Below are 14,761 nucleotides of genomic sequence, written 5' to 3'. Positions count from 1 at the left end.
CAGGCGCGGGGGCGGGATTCGGGGATGCAGGAGGCGGAGCCGGGCTGGCCTGGAGTCTCCGAGAAACTCGCGGCCTTCGGCAGCTTCCCGGCCCGGGAAGTGAGCCGGGGTCGGGAGGCCGCAAACAGGAAGTCGGGCTGTAACAATGAGCGCGGGGGGCGGGGAGCCCGGGACCTCCCGGGCGCTCGGCGGCGGCAGGTGGAGGGCTGACCCGGAGCAAGCCGGCCGCACTTGCCTCTTCCGCCGCCGCTCGGGGCTCCAGGCCCGCGGGGATCCGGCCGTGCGCCCTGGGCGCGAGGGAAGGCGCGACCGCCTGGGGAAGGCCGCTGGGACCTCCCAGGCGCATCCCCTCCCTGGAAAGGGACAATCACAGTTCCCTGAGTGAATCACTTCCATCCCCTTCCCGGAATGCAGCAGGCCACGTGGGGCGGAGGCTGGGTCCGCTGATCATGCGGGCCCACGGGAGAGGCTGGGAGAGCTGCAGGGAGGGACCTACGCAGAGCTCTGTGGGGTCCCCGTCAGAGGCGGACGGTCAAGGGGCCGTATCTAGCCTGGGGTGGGGGGTGGTGAGAGACACTTTTTTTCTCCGTTTTTCCCCTTGCACCCCTGAACAGTCTGATCACGGCCCTGAGGCAGGTGAGCGGGTCAGGCCTGAGCACAATAAAGGCATTTCTCCCTTCTCCACAGCGCCCTCCCCGGGTCATCTCTCCGCAGTGATCCGGTGGTTATCAGCCCGGGTCCTCGGAAAGCAGATGTCCTCAGAACTCGAGGTCACCGTGGGGCCAGATTTGTCCTCCAGGCAGGGCATGGCTCCAGGCTGTTTAGGAATTGCTAACCTCAGTTCTCTTGTGAAATACCCATGCAGATTAAACCCGGGCATTCGCTTCATCCGGGAAGGCACTTCACAGTCTGAAGCTGTTCTCTGGCCTTGTTTCTGTCAAGCCTGGACCATCTCCTGTACACGTGGCCACTCAGGAAAAGTCTTGGGGGGTCTCACCTATGAGAAGGGGCTGGACTCTCTGGGAGGGGCCTTCAGGAAATCCGAGAGAGAAGGGCACTTCCATTGTGGCCTATTCATACCTCCAGGGCCTGCCTGACCCAGCTTCTGCGTTGCTGGAGGTGGAACCTGGCTTCACCTACAGGTTGGAGCTGCCCAGATCAGTCCATGCACGGGTCCCCCTTTCCCCAGAAAGCTCCATGGGCTCTCCCAGCTCCCCATCTAGGGCATCAGAGAGGGACGAGCAGGTCTAGCCAGCCAGCTCCTTCTGAGGCTCTTCTCTGAGGGGCTGGCAGCCAGTGCAGCCCTGCACAGCCTGGAGGTGTGGACGTGCAGGCCCGCGGGTATCCTACCTGTCCCCCACATGGGAGCCTCGTCATCTCCACTTCGTGTCCGGACCCAGTTTCCCCCGCCCCCCAGGGCCCGGGAGCCGCTTTCCTGTTTCATTTTGGGCAGGAAGAGTGAGGTCGTGTTGTTCTTCCCCCTGCTGCCGGCTCAGGCTGTGGGAACGGTTCCCTGAATGCTTTCCTGTTTGATACCCTGTGTGTGCAGCGAGGGGAACAGGGACGGTGAGGGAGGCGTGGAGTGTGTGAATGTGGGGGAGAGTAGATAAACATAAGTCCCTTGCACCCTTGTTCTCCAGCACAGTCACCCAGGTCAGGGGCAGGCATGCGGTGTGTCAGGGAGAGCAAGGAGCACGCCATATACTTGGAGTCCGTTAGGAGGGAGGCATCGGATGGATCTACCTTGCTTTGCCGTGAACAGGCTCAGAGCTGGGAGCATCTGCTCAGCTTTTTGTCAGTGGCTCATTTTTCAGCATTTGCTCTCCATGAGGTACGTTTGCAGCTGCAGAGAGAGGACCTTGGCACCCTAGGGACCATCCTACCTCTTAGAGGGAGCTAGGTATGGGGGCGGGACTGGAAATCCCCTAGTAATGCCTCAGCCAGAGTAACCTGGACTGAGGGAAGGCCACCTTCTCCTCCTCTTCCTCCCTCCAAGTCGTCACTAAACTGCAGAGCTCTGAGCAGACAAGGTGCCCAGACTCTCAGCTCTCTCACTCAGCTGTAAAGAGGACAAACCCAGGGCCAAGTCCCACCCCCACTGGTAGCCAGTGCCCTGTGGGAACTGAGGCAAGAGCAGGACATAGCACACCCAAGACCCTGCAAGGACAGGAGGGAGGACCCAACTGTTGGCACGGTTCAGAGATGCCGTTCTCCAGAACAGCATCCTAATCAATTGAAGGAAAATGGGCAGTATTGTCCCCTTCCCCGGAATACCTGTATTCCACAGGCTAAGTTTTTTCAGGCTTGAGGAGAGAAAGCAGGGTACAGTCAGGTCAGGGGGACTATCCCCCCAGGAATGGTGGGAGCACAAAGGAGGGTGAGCTGCAGTCAGCTTCAAAACCATCAGGCTAGCTAGGCTGGCCTAAGCTGGGGACTCAGATGGGTGAGGCTGGGCTCCCCAAGGACCCCGAGGTGACCAAGGTCTGGGTCACAACATACTAAACCCAAGTGGGTGCACTGGTCCTGGGGATTCCAGGGGGCATCCGGCAGCAATATGAGAAGGGAGGGTTACAGGACTCCCCCTCTGCCCTCACAAAGACAGGACCGGAGAAGTAATAAACTTCTGTACATATCTGTTCCATATTATAAATACACATTATATACAAAATAATGTTATAAAATGTAGAAAGGTCAGTGCTTCTGATTCTTAAATTATCGAAATACTAGACTCCAAAATAAACTACAAAAAACAAACAAAATAAAAACTCATATTATTGATTTCTGAAGGTCAGCTTCAAAGATGGTCTGGGGCAGTAGTGGGCATGGTCAGAACCCAGGCTCGAGGCCGTAGAGGTGAGTTTGAGGGAAGAAAGGCCCCAAGTGGCAGCAGCACCCATTTCTCCCTCAGTAGAATTTCCAACATAATTCCCCTGAGCTCCCCCGTCAGGCCTGGCGCCCTTGGCTGGCAGAAGGGGCAGGTCCTCCACCTGTCTGCTCACAGGAGCCCAGAAGCACCCAGTGCCAGAGGCTCGGGGAAGCCCGGTAAGGCTTACCAACGTTTTCCCCAGAGGGCCTGGGCCTGGGAGAGAGGCCCACATGCAGTAGTTGGAGACGCGGGGCGAAAAGCCCTCCTCTCCCTTCGGGCGCTCATCTCACCTGCAGAGCAGCCCCTGCTAAGAGCCGCACCCAACAGTGCTCTGGCCCATACGGGCCCTGACCGTGTTGGCCCCCTCTCTCCTCTCTGATCCGGGCCAGCTGTCACCAGGGAGCCTGGGCCAAAGGCACTTTGGGAAACACAGATGCCAGTGGAGGCCACGGCGGCTCCAAGCCCCAAGGGCCCACTGCCACTCCCTCTGGAAAAGAGCTCAGAGCCCCAGAAGGAGCACTCCGAAGCCCACCGCTGCCAGGGCGGCTCCAAGTGGCACCTCTCCTCTGTCCTGGCTGGCGCGGCTGCCAAGCTGATGGCAGACAGACACCCAGAGGCGTCTCTTGGCGAGTTCACAGTCTGTCCGCTTCATGCCGTTCCCTCCTCCTCCCGAGAGCAGCACGGTGCATATGAAAACGTCCCATCCAGGTTGCAATGTAAACAGTGCAGAAGGAAGGTCCAGCTGCTGGGCCGAAGCTGCGATGTCCTAGGCTCCTGCCTTATACCTGGGGAGAGCGGAGAAGTGGGTTACCCTGGGTGCAAGCACTCCGTCCACCGCTGGCCTGACGGTCTCCCTGGGAGAAGCCAATGAGGCAGGCAGGCTGGAGGGAAGATGGGGCAGCCCTTGCTGGTCTCCTGCCCCAACACGAGCGCATGCCTGGGTGCCTGTGCTCCGTGAGGTGGGCCAATGGAGGAAGCCAGTGGGAAGGCAGGAGAGGCCCAAGGCAACCACCATCACGCAACAGCAGCTGGGAAGCAGAGGCTGGGAGCTGGCCAGGTGCCATGTCGGCGCAGCACAACACTAACCCAGCAGGAAGAGGCCCGGCCAGGCTCACCCCCACGGCTCCTGTTTCACACCCTCTGTGGCAACAAGGCCAGCAGGGACCTGAGAGTCGCCGAACCTGGCCCGTCAAGGAGGGTTTCTGGCCCTGCCTTTCCTGAGCAGCCCCTCAAGACCCCACCATTGGGTTGGGAGTAACCAGGCCACTTTCCCATCCCCAAAGGGCTGGAGGAGACAAGCTGGAAGGCAAAGTGAGCCCCGCACTCACCTCCGTGGCAATGACACATTCATTCCTCTCCTCTGATATCAAACACACGGACTGGTACACGGAGTCCCTGGGGGAGCATATCGCTGATATCCGACACTGTGGCTTTTCCCTGAGGGAACACAAGCCAGGCGTGAGAGAGGTGGAGGAAAGAGGAGGGGAAGGGGGTGGGAACCCAACCCCAGAGCCAAGGGCACTTGCAGAGGAGGCTCTGGGGGAAGACCCAGGGGCTGGCGGGGCAGTTAAGAATAGGCCCCTAAGATAGCCACAGGGGCCCCAACTTTTCCAAAAGAGCCTTGGGCCTGGAAAAAGCCAGCAGTACCACTAGAAGCAAGTCACACCATAGAAAGATGAAAGTCACGAGAGTCACACTGTGGACTCGTGACGTTTGTGAATGAATGCATGCATGAATGCGGGGGCAAAGAACCCCCGGCAGTAACAAACTCCCTCTTTGCTTAAAAGCAGTCAAGGGCCTGGTGCCAGCCTCCTGCTTGTCCTTGGAGGAACCCAGAAAGAACCACACAGGGCCCATGGCCAGGTCCTGGGGCTCAAGGTGATGCTCACCTGTGTAACTGCAGTGGCGCCTTCTCCCCTAAGCTCTTGTCACTGTGGGGATACTTCCCCGGCATGGTCCCCCGGCCCGGGAGGCCTGGGGCCAGATTATAGTCCAATGTGTGGTTCTGCTGTTTGCCGCAGTTGGACTTGTCCAGGCCACAGTCCACTTCCAGCTCCTTCTTCTGGTTTGTGTTCTTGAGCTGGGCGGCGGGGATCAGGTTGTCCTTCTGGAAGTCTGACAAGTTGTTCATGGCCTCCCTGCTGGTGTCGTCTGGCCGCCGAAGCCGCAGCTGCCACACAGCCACGGCCACCATGCCCAGCAACAGCAGCACCACCACCAGCCCCACGCCCAGGGACACGGCCACCCAGGGGAAGCTGGGCGGCATGTCCACAGGGATCTCGCAGCGGCTGCCCAGGAAGCCGTAGGGGCAGTTGCAGATGAAGTTGTCCGGGGACAGGCCAGCATAGCAGGTGGCCCCGTTGAAGCAGGGCCCTGAGGCACAGGCATCGGTCGGGGTCCGCACCTCGCAGCGCCGACCTGAGAAGCCAGGAGGGCAGGTGCAGAAGAGCCCGTTCTCCAGGTCATGGCAAGTGCCACCATGGGCACAAGGGCTGCGGGCACAGTTGCTGATGGAGAGTTCACAGTGGGCGCCTGTGAATCCAGGACGGCAGCGGCACAGGCGGTTCGGGCCTCGGTTCAGGCACTGGCCCGCTGGGGGGGACACGGAGCACAAGTCAGCAATGGCCTGGGACCCCCGGTGCAGGCAGGTGAGTGTCCCATCCCAGGAGCAAGTCCCTGTCCTTCTGCCTCCATGCACACAGGCAGTGCTGACAGAGGCCACCGCACTGAGCTGGGCTCTCTACCTCAGTGGGCTCAGGTATGACCATGACTAGCGTCTTACAGAGCTTCCAGGTAGAATCCAACAGATGGACTTGGGTTTGAATCTCAGCTCTGCCTCTCTCTAGCTGGGCATCTAGCACCTGTGGCTTTATCTGATCTGTAAGCCTCGGTTTCCTCATTTTTTAAGTTGGAGTATAGTACTATCTCCTTAAACGATTGCTCCAAGGGTTTAGGAGGATAATGCATATAAGCAGAAGCACATGCTTGGTATATAATAAATGCCCAAATACGTGTAATTATTATTCTTTTACTTCCTTGTCACAACCACACGAAATACGAAGCGCAAGTGTTATATTTTCCCATTCAGTGATGAAGAAACTGCGACTCCAGGGAGCTAGGTAATTAGTCAGAGGGCAGATTTCCCTTCTGTTTTCTTCTCCTAGCCCTTCCAACCTCTCTCCAGCTCCTGAGGCTTCTCTTCACCCGGGGCTGTCTGGCTGCCTCACGGGGTGCCACCAGGAGGCCAGACAGACAAAGGCTACCAACATGCTTTGTGCCCCAAAAGGTGCTGGACGTTCTACATGCCTTGTGCCACACCAGGCTCCCCATGGCAGCGGGACAAGATGCGGCCTTCAGGAGCAGGGCGCTGACTGCCAGCTTCCCTCGAGGAGGGACACAGAGCCTCCAGCATCCCTCTCTCTAGCCCGGGACTCAGCCAGGTCAGGGCTCTGACACTGAAATAGGAATGGAAGCCAAGCAGGGTGACACCGCTGGCCCCTCTCCTAACACCTGCTGCTAGCTTGCTCTTCTTCCAAAGCCCTCCCACTGGCCAAGCCAGCTCTTCATCCTCCCGAGCAGATGGGGACGCATCTCAGCCTACGAGTGACAGGCAGGTCTACCTCTTCTCCTGACCCTCCCTCACCAGAAGGCTCTCAGGGTCCCAGGGCTGGTCCACCATGTTAGCAAGGGAACAGGACATACCATTGGCACACGGGTTGCTGGTGCATCTGTCCACTTTCTTCTCGCAGTTGGAGCCAGTGAAGTTAGGGGGGCATTCGCAGGCATAGCTGGACCCCTGGTTGCGCTCCCGGCAGGACCCCCCATTGAAGCAGGGGGAGTCGGTGCAGGTCAAAGTGCTGTGTTCACAGTGCAAGCCGTAGTATCCCGGGGGGCACAGGCAGAGGTAGCCGTCCTCTTGGTCCTGGAGAAAGACCATAAAGGGGGCAAAAGTCAGAGGCTGCCTGGGTTGGGGACGTCTGGGTGTCACCTGGCCAGACCTCTGCCTCACCTTACAGCTGCCTCCATTGCGGCAGGGGTTACTGTCACACTCGCTGAGCTCCAGCTCACAGTCCACGCCAGTATAGCCCGGGCGACAGGCGCAGGTGTAGCTCCGCTGCCCGCTGTTGGAGCACGTCGCCCCGTTCTTGCACGGGGAGTGGTGGGTGCAGTAGTTGAGGTCTGTGGAGACAGGAACCCGCCAGCTGAGCAGGGCACAGAATGCTCCCCGCCAAGGCTCCTCACGGTGCAAGCTCACCCCGTGTTTGGCCCAAAGAGGTTTCAGCTCCATGTCTTGTCTTCCCACGATGAAATATACATGGAAGCACCATGAACCACACTTGACCAATCAATCAAGGTTGGAAGAAACCACAGAACTCGACAACCACCTGCCATGTCAACTCACAAATGCCCCCCCGCCAGGAAACGATAAAGGTAAGGACCACTGAGGAGCAGATGAGGAGGGGGAGGGCGAGGCCCCGAGCTAGGGAAGGAGGAAATCAGAAAAGGCTGCATGGAAGAGGGGCATCTGAGACAGCCCAGGAGGAGAGATGCCATTTCAACAGGTGGAAACGCTGGAGAAGTCATTCTGAGGAGGGGGGATGAACACCCGCGGAAGTGACTAGGAATTTTTTAAAGAAGGAGTTAACGAGAGTGTTTTGAAATACAGGCCAAAAACCAGTGAGAAAATATTTGTTCTGCAAACCTTCACCTAAAATACAATAAAATAAATAAATAAACCAAACCCGTTGCTGTTGAGTTGATTCCAACTCATAGTGACCCTACAGGACAGAGTAGAGCTGCCCCACCGGGTTTCCGAGGAGCAGCTGGTGGGTTGTAACTGCTGACCTTTTGGTTAGCGGCTGAGCTCTTAACCACTGAGCCACCAGGGCTCCATTTGGAAATGTAAGTATTTGTTTTCTTATTTGGCAAGGCCAGGGAGGGAGAACCAGACAGAACAAATACCAGGACTGTAAGAGCTGTGTTTGCATATGATGAGGATGACTGTCACCTGGAAGCAAATGTGGAGGAGAGGAGAATGGGTGGGAACACACACACACACACACACACACACACACAAAGAATGCAGAGGCCAAACCCCAAGTCCCTGTTAACTGCAAGCAAATCCTAGGCAACTTCTTTCTACCCTGGCAAGCCTCTGCCCACCCTAGCCAGGCACACGTCACCTACCTAAAGAAAAGGCTCCCTCCCCCACAGTCACGGCTCTGCACCCTGCACAGCCAGAGGGTGAACAGGTGCCCCCACCCCACCCCCTCCCCACCCCCGGGAAGAGCCAGTATGGGCTCAGGCAGCCACCTGGCCAGTGCTCCCGCGCAGGCACTGGGGAGGCCCACAGCGAGAAGGCGGTTAGATGTCACTCCGCCCAGAGCCCCAGCTCACCTGTAGCCTCAGGGCAGCCCGTGGGCGCACCCCATCAGACAGCTGTTTTGGGGAGAGCTGCTCAAACAGCCCCAGCAGGTAAGCAAACACTTACGGGGTTAATAGGTAACTACGCGGTAGTACAAGGTAGAAAGAGGAACCAAGCCTGGCATTGGCCTTGCTGGAGTTTATGAGTGCAATCTCCAGGCTGCCAAACTGTCGCCCTCCTGGCTCCTCCAGCCACCCTCGCTCCCCAACTCCGGGAAGAGAATCTCCTTCTAGGCCAGTTGTAAAGACTTAAAAGCCCAAGATCCCCCAAAGGAACATGGCAGAGCCGAGTCAGAACCAAGTAAGAAGGGTCCAGAGATAACTGTGGCTCCCAGCCCACGGCCCCGTCTCCCCTGCCCCCTCTGCAGTCCTCTTCGCCCCAACTCACCCTGATCACAGAACAGGCCTCCCCAGCCCTCATCACAGGTACATTGCCAGGGGGTGCTGCAGGTGCCGTGGCGGCAGCCATTGTGGGGGATACACTCATTGCATAGGCGGCCCTGCCAGCCTGGGCGGCAGCTGAGAGACAAAAGGGAGGCTAAGGGTGAGGTGAGAGGCCTGGCCAGAGGAGGGCTCCCCCACCACCACCTCTGATCTCCTACTCACAGGCACTCTGCCGGCTTCATGCAGTAACCATTCTGCTCGTTACAGCCAGAAAGACAGATCGCTAAAGAAAGGAAACAGGGCTGGGGTGAGGTGAGATGCCAAGGACTCTGCTGGCCCTGGGGGTGTCCCCGGCTCTCCTGGGCTCCCTTCCCACTCCTGGCCTGCCACAGGAGCTATGGGTGACTTAAAGGGAGACGGTGGCACAGGGTGTGGGGTGGGGGAATCAAGGCTGGATGAAATGCAGTAATGGGGGCCTTGAGGGCTTTGCATAATTGGGAGGAGCGCTGGAAGGAGACAGGAGGTCTGAGTACAAGCCCACCCAAAGCATCCTCAGGTGTCCCTGAGGCCCAGCTAGTGGGCAGCCCAGACCTGCTGTCTGAGGGAGCAGCCTGTGGCCCAGGAGATAGGGCCTGTTGCTCAGGCGACCCCCCACCCCCCACCCCATGCAGAGGGGAGCTTGGCCGCTTACGCTGATCACAGTACTTCCCGGTCCAGCCAGGCAGGCAGGACAGACTGCCATCTTGTTGGCACACGTAGTGGCCGAAGTGGTCATTGCGCTTCTTGCACAGGCGTGAGCAGTTGTCCCCATAGTAGTTGTCACTGCAGATGACCCGGTAAGAATAGCGAAGTCTTGTGAGGGAGCGGCTCTGCTCGTCCGGTAACCAGTTCTCGCCCACAGCTAGGGACCCCTGGATGGTGATCCTGCTGATGAGTGCGTCTGCTGGCAAGGCCTCTGAGGGGGCAGAGGGCCAGGTCAGAGGAGTGGAGCCAGTCCCCAAGGGCGCCAGTGACTGCTGGCCTATGCCCCTCTTGGCTGGGCTGATGATCATCAGCGGCCACATCAGACCAGTTGTCCAGATGACCCTCTCCTGCTGGCAAGGGCCAGGCCAGAGGAATCCAAGGGTCCCGATGCTCAGCCGCCCTGTGTGTGTGTGTGTGTGTGTGTGTGTGTGTGTGTGTGTGTGTCTCGCGTGCGCGCGCACGGGGACCTGATACTATTCAAACAGGGGACAATAGAAGGATGTTAAGATATCCCAGTGCTATGGGGGACGACAGGGAGGGGAAAGAGAAAAGAGATCAAAATGGAAAAAAATAATAAATAAAAGAAACGGGAAAAAAAAGGCTCTCCAGTCTGGGAAGGACCCTGGAAGCAGGGGGTCTTTTGGTGCCCAACCAAGGGTTCTGCCCCCAGAGGTGGGTAATGGTATTCTTTTTCCTTTTCAAAGTGAGAATTGTTGTGCTGCTGAAATGTCCTTTTCCTCTGTGTCAGAACAACATCCCAAAGCCATTATTCCCTTTCCAAAGGAGCGGAATTCGCGAAAGGTGTAAAATACAGGAAGGGGCCCGTCAGCGGCGCTGGCAGCTTCGGCCTTTCTCACCGCCGTGCTCCCTGCGTTCCCACGCCAAAAATAACCCGCAGGAAACGCAATTGTGCTCAAGTCCAGGCAGCGGACGGAATCCGAGCGTCCAGCGCGGGGCGCAGCTCCCGGCCGAGCTAAGCGTCCTACCCCCCACCGCCAGCCCCGCGCTTCCCCCGCCTCTAACAGGTTAACTCTTTCGGCGCTGCGCGTGTCGCCCCCCTGTGGCGGCGGAGCGAGCTACTCACCTGGCCGCAGGTCTTTTCCCAGCGCGTGCCAAGCTTCGATGATGAGTGAGAAGGTACCCTGGGAAACGAGGGGGGTGGGGGGCAGAGAGATAGCGAGATGAGCAAGGGGGAGGAATGGGGGCCACCCTGCGGCAGCCGGTTTAATTAACCTAATTGAAGGATACAGTTACTGCGCCCGGGTCAACATAACGGGTCTGTGTGCAGTGCTGCGCGCGAGCAGGAAACGCTAGAGGAGAACCCGAGGCAGAGGCGGGTTGAGGGAAATGTACGTGAGAGCCATTCGGTGGGAGGGGGGCGTTGGGATGATAGGTGATGAAAATCCTGTCCCAAGAGCTGGGAGAAGGGAGGGCGTAAAACTGGGGCGGGGGAGACTATGGTGAAACCCTTCTCGGGGATGGGGCCCAAGTGAGTCGTAAAGAAAGGATGAGGAGACAGTGCGCCCCTGGGGTTTTGGGAGGATCGAGAAAATCTGGGGGGCTGGTCCCAGGGCGCCCCCTCCTCTAGGCTTTTGTGACCCCCCAGAGCGCCCAGGCTGTGCTCACCGGCCAGGTGAAATTGAAGGGCAGTTGGAGAGGATTGCGGCCCCCGCCGCTACTGTCGTCCCCGACGGCGAAGGAGTTGGTGCCCAATACCGGCGTGGAGACGCTGCCGAAGGTGCAGGCCCCGGGCGAGACGACCGCCTGGAAGTGCTTAAGGCAGATGTGGAAGAAGGTCCGGCAGCGGGGCTCGCACGACCGCCCACTGGCTAGGACGCCGTGCTCGTTGGCGAACTCCAGCAGCTGCAGCTGGAAGACGCCGGAGCCGGCCGCGCGCTATTGCACAGGGACGGGGGAAGGAGAGAGGGGAGAGTCAGCTTGGCGGACGCCCGGGGCTCAGGCTCCGGGCGCGGTGGGAGGGGGCGCGAGACGTTACCTGCTGCGAAAGCGCCACCAGCAGCAGTAGAGCCCAGCCAGAGACGCTCCGGGTCGCGGCAGCCATCCCCTGGGGCGTCGCTCTCTCCACCCGCGGGCCTTGAAACCGGCTCTGCTCCGGACGCCGCTTTCCCGCGCGTCCGCCCGCTGGAGGGGTCCCTGAAAAGCCTGGCTCTGCTTGGACGCTACTCCTCCCTGGGCCTTCTCGCCAGCTCCGCTTCTGCTGCCGCGGTAAGTAATCCAGGTGAGGGCGGCTGGGCGGCGGCCGCGCTAAGGACGTGTCCTCCGTCTAATCCTGGGGCTGCAAGCGGGCTAGCGCCCCGGCTACACGGCACCGAGGTGGCTTGGGCTGCAGCTCTTGGTTTCGTGTTCCCGGCCTGCGCGCAGCGCCGCTACTGAAACCTGCGCGCTCGGGTGCCTTCCTTATATATATTGGCTCCACTCCTCGCCGCCTGTCACTCAGAGTCATGGTCACTCTCTCCTCCCCTCCGGGCGTCTAGCTGCTACAGCCCAGCGCCGCCCGGAGGGGGCCTCCGCCCCCTCCGTTCCCCCTCCCCGCCAGCCAGTTGGGCGCAGGTCCCCGCCCCTCCGTGCAGCTCCCACCTCCTGGGCCCCCAAGTCCTGCGCGTGTCGAGGCTACCAGTTCTCCGCTATGGCCGGGTTGCTGGTCGAGACCCTGACCCGGGGGGGGGGTAATGCGAGAGCCTGAGATGGGGAGGGAGTAGAGCGGGGGTTCCCGGATGGTCATGGGGGCGGAGACTCTGGGGAGTCCCCGCAGGCGGTGCGTCCGCAGCGGGAGCTAGTTACCTGCAGCCCTCGCTCAGGTAAAAAGAACTTAAGCCCGGAAAGCGAAACCAGGGCCAAAGAACTCCGAGCTCCTTCGTCTCCTTCCTGGAGCTTCGGGAGTTCACGCCTGGGAGGCCCGCAACCTGTGAGCGCCCACCCGCCACGCATCCTCTGCGCAGCAGGGAAGCCAGCGGACGCGTTAACCTCTCCGTGGCCACTCCGGGCCAGGCGAGGGGCCAAGCTTCTAGACTCGGGGGCTGCCTCCCTCCACCTGGAGGGCGTCTCCCTCCCCAGCTTCGGGGGGCGTGCCCAACGCGTGCCTTTTTCCTTCTGCCCTAGCCTAGGCTAGGCGCGTGCCAGCCCCTCGGCGCTAGGCCCCCGAAGTGGGGGAGGGGCGCGCGTCCTCAGCTGTATGGTAATGAAGTGTTGGCCCCGCCTCCAGCGCCTCCCCTCACCTGGGTCCCGCTTCAGTTTCAGCGCCCACCATCTCCCCTCACCCCAGCAGCCCCAAGCACTCCCCCCCACCCCACCCCGCGTCCTGTCGCTCCGATGGGGCAAGGAGGAACTATCCTGGCTCCAGAGTTGGCTCAGGCCACTGGAGTGTCAAGGTGAGAGGCTGAGGGCTGGCAGGCCCGGGTCCTCTCCTCGCAGGGAGGGATGTAGGGTGGAACTGGAAGCGCGCGGACTTGAGTTTCGGGCGGCTTCACCCGTCTCGCCCGCGCGGCTACCCTAGGCGGCCCCACTCCTCCGAGTCGCTGCACCGCAACTGCTTTCCCGGAACACGGCGCGATCCTCCGGAGGACGCAGACCCGGGAGGGCCGGTTTCTCCCAGGCTCGGGGGTGCCGTGGAGCTCTCTTTCTGCGACGCTGAGGGCGGCGGGGGCCCTATGGCTTCAGCTGTCAGCCCGCCCGCGCGGTGATGGCTGTCGTCGGGCGATAAGATCGGCGCGGGGGGAGCGGGGACGCGGCGCGGGCCCGGGGGAGGCTATGGGGGGGGGGTGGCCCTGCGCTGAGCCCAACAGCTGCCTAGGCTGAGCACGGTCTGATTTTTTTTCTTGGGGGGGGGTTGGAGGATTGGGGGAAAAGGATGAGAAACAAGAGGTTGGGAGCGTGGGTTGGAGGAGGGGCGAGGTGAGGAGACGGGCTCCGGGGTCCCCCACGCACGGCCACCCCTCCCAGCCACCATCTGGCGCGAGCGGGTTGGCGTGGGGAACCGAGGTGGGGCGGGGGCCGGCAGATGGGCGCAGGCTGCGCTCTTGAGTTAATGTAGGTTATGGGCGGGCGGAGTCCCCAGGCCCGAGGGAGGGGGAGCCCGGGGCTTGCCTCCCAGCGATCCTGGCAAGTGGGCGCCCAGATCCACTCTCTGCCCATACTCCCTCCTTCTGCAGCTCTCTAGACCTCCTTAGGATGTCAAAGGGTGCCCCTTACAGTCCTCCGAGCTGGCGTCCAGCCCTACCTCGCTCTGTCCAGCCCTACCTCGCTCTGTCTGCTCCCACTCGCAAATCCTGACCTGGGAGTTCTTAAAAGCTCCCTCCTTTTCCTGCGCTGGCGCTTGCCTGACCCTCAAGGGAGACCTCAGTCCCACATGAGGCGTCTCACTCAATACTGACAGCTCTGGAACACTCTCTACCCTTCATACGCACCGGGACTAATGTGCACAAAGCACTCTGCAAGTGGCAAAGGACCAAACAAAAGCTGGTATCATTATTATCCTTAGCAGCGAAATGCGAGGGATCCCCAAGACCTGACCTGGGAAGGAAAGGGTTAAATTCCCCAGCATCTTCAAAAGGCCCCTAGTAGCGCAGGATGCTGTCCCAGAAACACTCTACCCCCTCAGACGCAGCCCTTGGCCCTGGGATCCCACCAGCGCTCCCATCTGCTGAGATTAGGCTTTGCCCACACTTCCTGAGCAGGAGAGGGTAGCGCTGCAGGCAGGGAACTGGGGTGCAAAGGCCCCAGTAGGTGTTTCTCACCTCTCCACAGCTGGGGCTCCGCCCTTATTCTCCCACTCCTGATTTGGGGCGGGAAGAGCCCCACACCCGCCCTGGGAGTGTTCACACGGGCAGGAGGCTGCGAGGGGAGCTTGACCCGCGGGGCTGGACCCGCGCAGACGGCTGCGCCCTCGACGCCGATCCTCGGTGCTGCCCTGGAGAAGGAAACGAGCATAGACGCAGGACTGCCACGGAGTGTGGGCTCTCGGCCGCCCCACAGTTCCTCACCCGGACGAGCACTTGCAACCCTGCCCAGCGTCCGGAGCGTCAGGGTCGAGGCCGGGCTTAACTCAAGGCCCGCGGCTTTCCGCCCCTGAGGCCTTCTGCTGACACCTCTGCGTGGCCGCTGAGCCCAGGCCCTCGACAGGTAGAGCCCAACTTGGAGCCCCGGGGGCGCTAAGGTTGCCTTCCAGCAGTGCCCCAAAGCTGGCCACAGGTTACTGGGGTACCGCAGGAACACCGTAGAGCCTCGGAACTCTTCCCTCCTCTGGAGAGCTTACTGCGCCCACCCCAGGGCCACGGGCGTAGCTCCGAGGCCTCCCGCACCATTGTGCTCCCTCCAGCCTCCCCC

General features: G+C 60.5%; 1 protein-coding gene across 1 annotated transcript; it reads right to left on the bottom strand.

The window, feature by feature from the left end:
* Window positions 1–2,634: 2,634 nt before the first annotated feature.
* DLL4 (delta like canonical Notch ligand 4) lies at window positions 2,635–11,817 on the bottom strand. The gene is made up of 11 exons (XM_004380643.1): window positions 11,415–11,817; window positions 11,045–11,314; window positions 10,503–10,560; window positions 9,366–9,629; window positions 8,897–8,957; window positions 8,679–8,809; window positions 6,876–7,045; window positions 6,569–6,788; window positions 4,756–5,458; window positions 4,195–4,303; window positions 2,635–3,651 (listed from the first exon to the last, which is right to left on the bottom strand). The coding sequence occupies exons 1-11, from the start codon at window positions 11,478–11,480 to the stop codon at window positions 3,646–3,648; spliced, it is 2,058 nt and encodes a 685-aa protein (XP_004380700.1). The 5' UTR covers window positions 11,481–11,817; the 3' UTR covers window positions 2,635–3,645.
* Between the last annotated feature and the right edge of the window lie 2,944 nt (window positions 11,818–14,761).

Source organism: Trichechus manatus, unplaced genomic scaffold, assembly GCF_000243295.1.
Source record: "Trichechus manatus latirostris isolate Lorelei unplaced genomic scaffold, TriManLat1.0 scaffold00076, whole genome shotgun sequence".
NCBI lineage: Eukaryota > Metazoa > Chordata > Mammalia > Sirenia > Trichechidae > Trichechus > Trichechus manatus.
The sequence above is the reverse complement of the archived record's forward strand: the minus strand, read 5'-3'. Positions and strand labels throughout refer to the sequence as shown.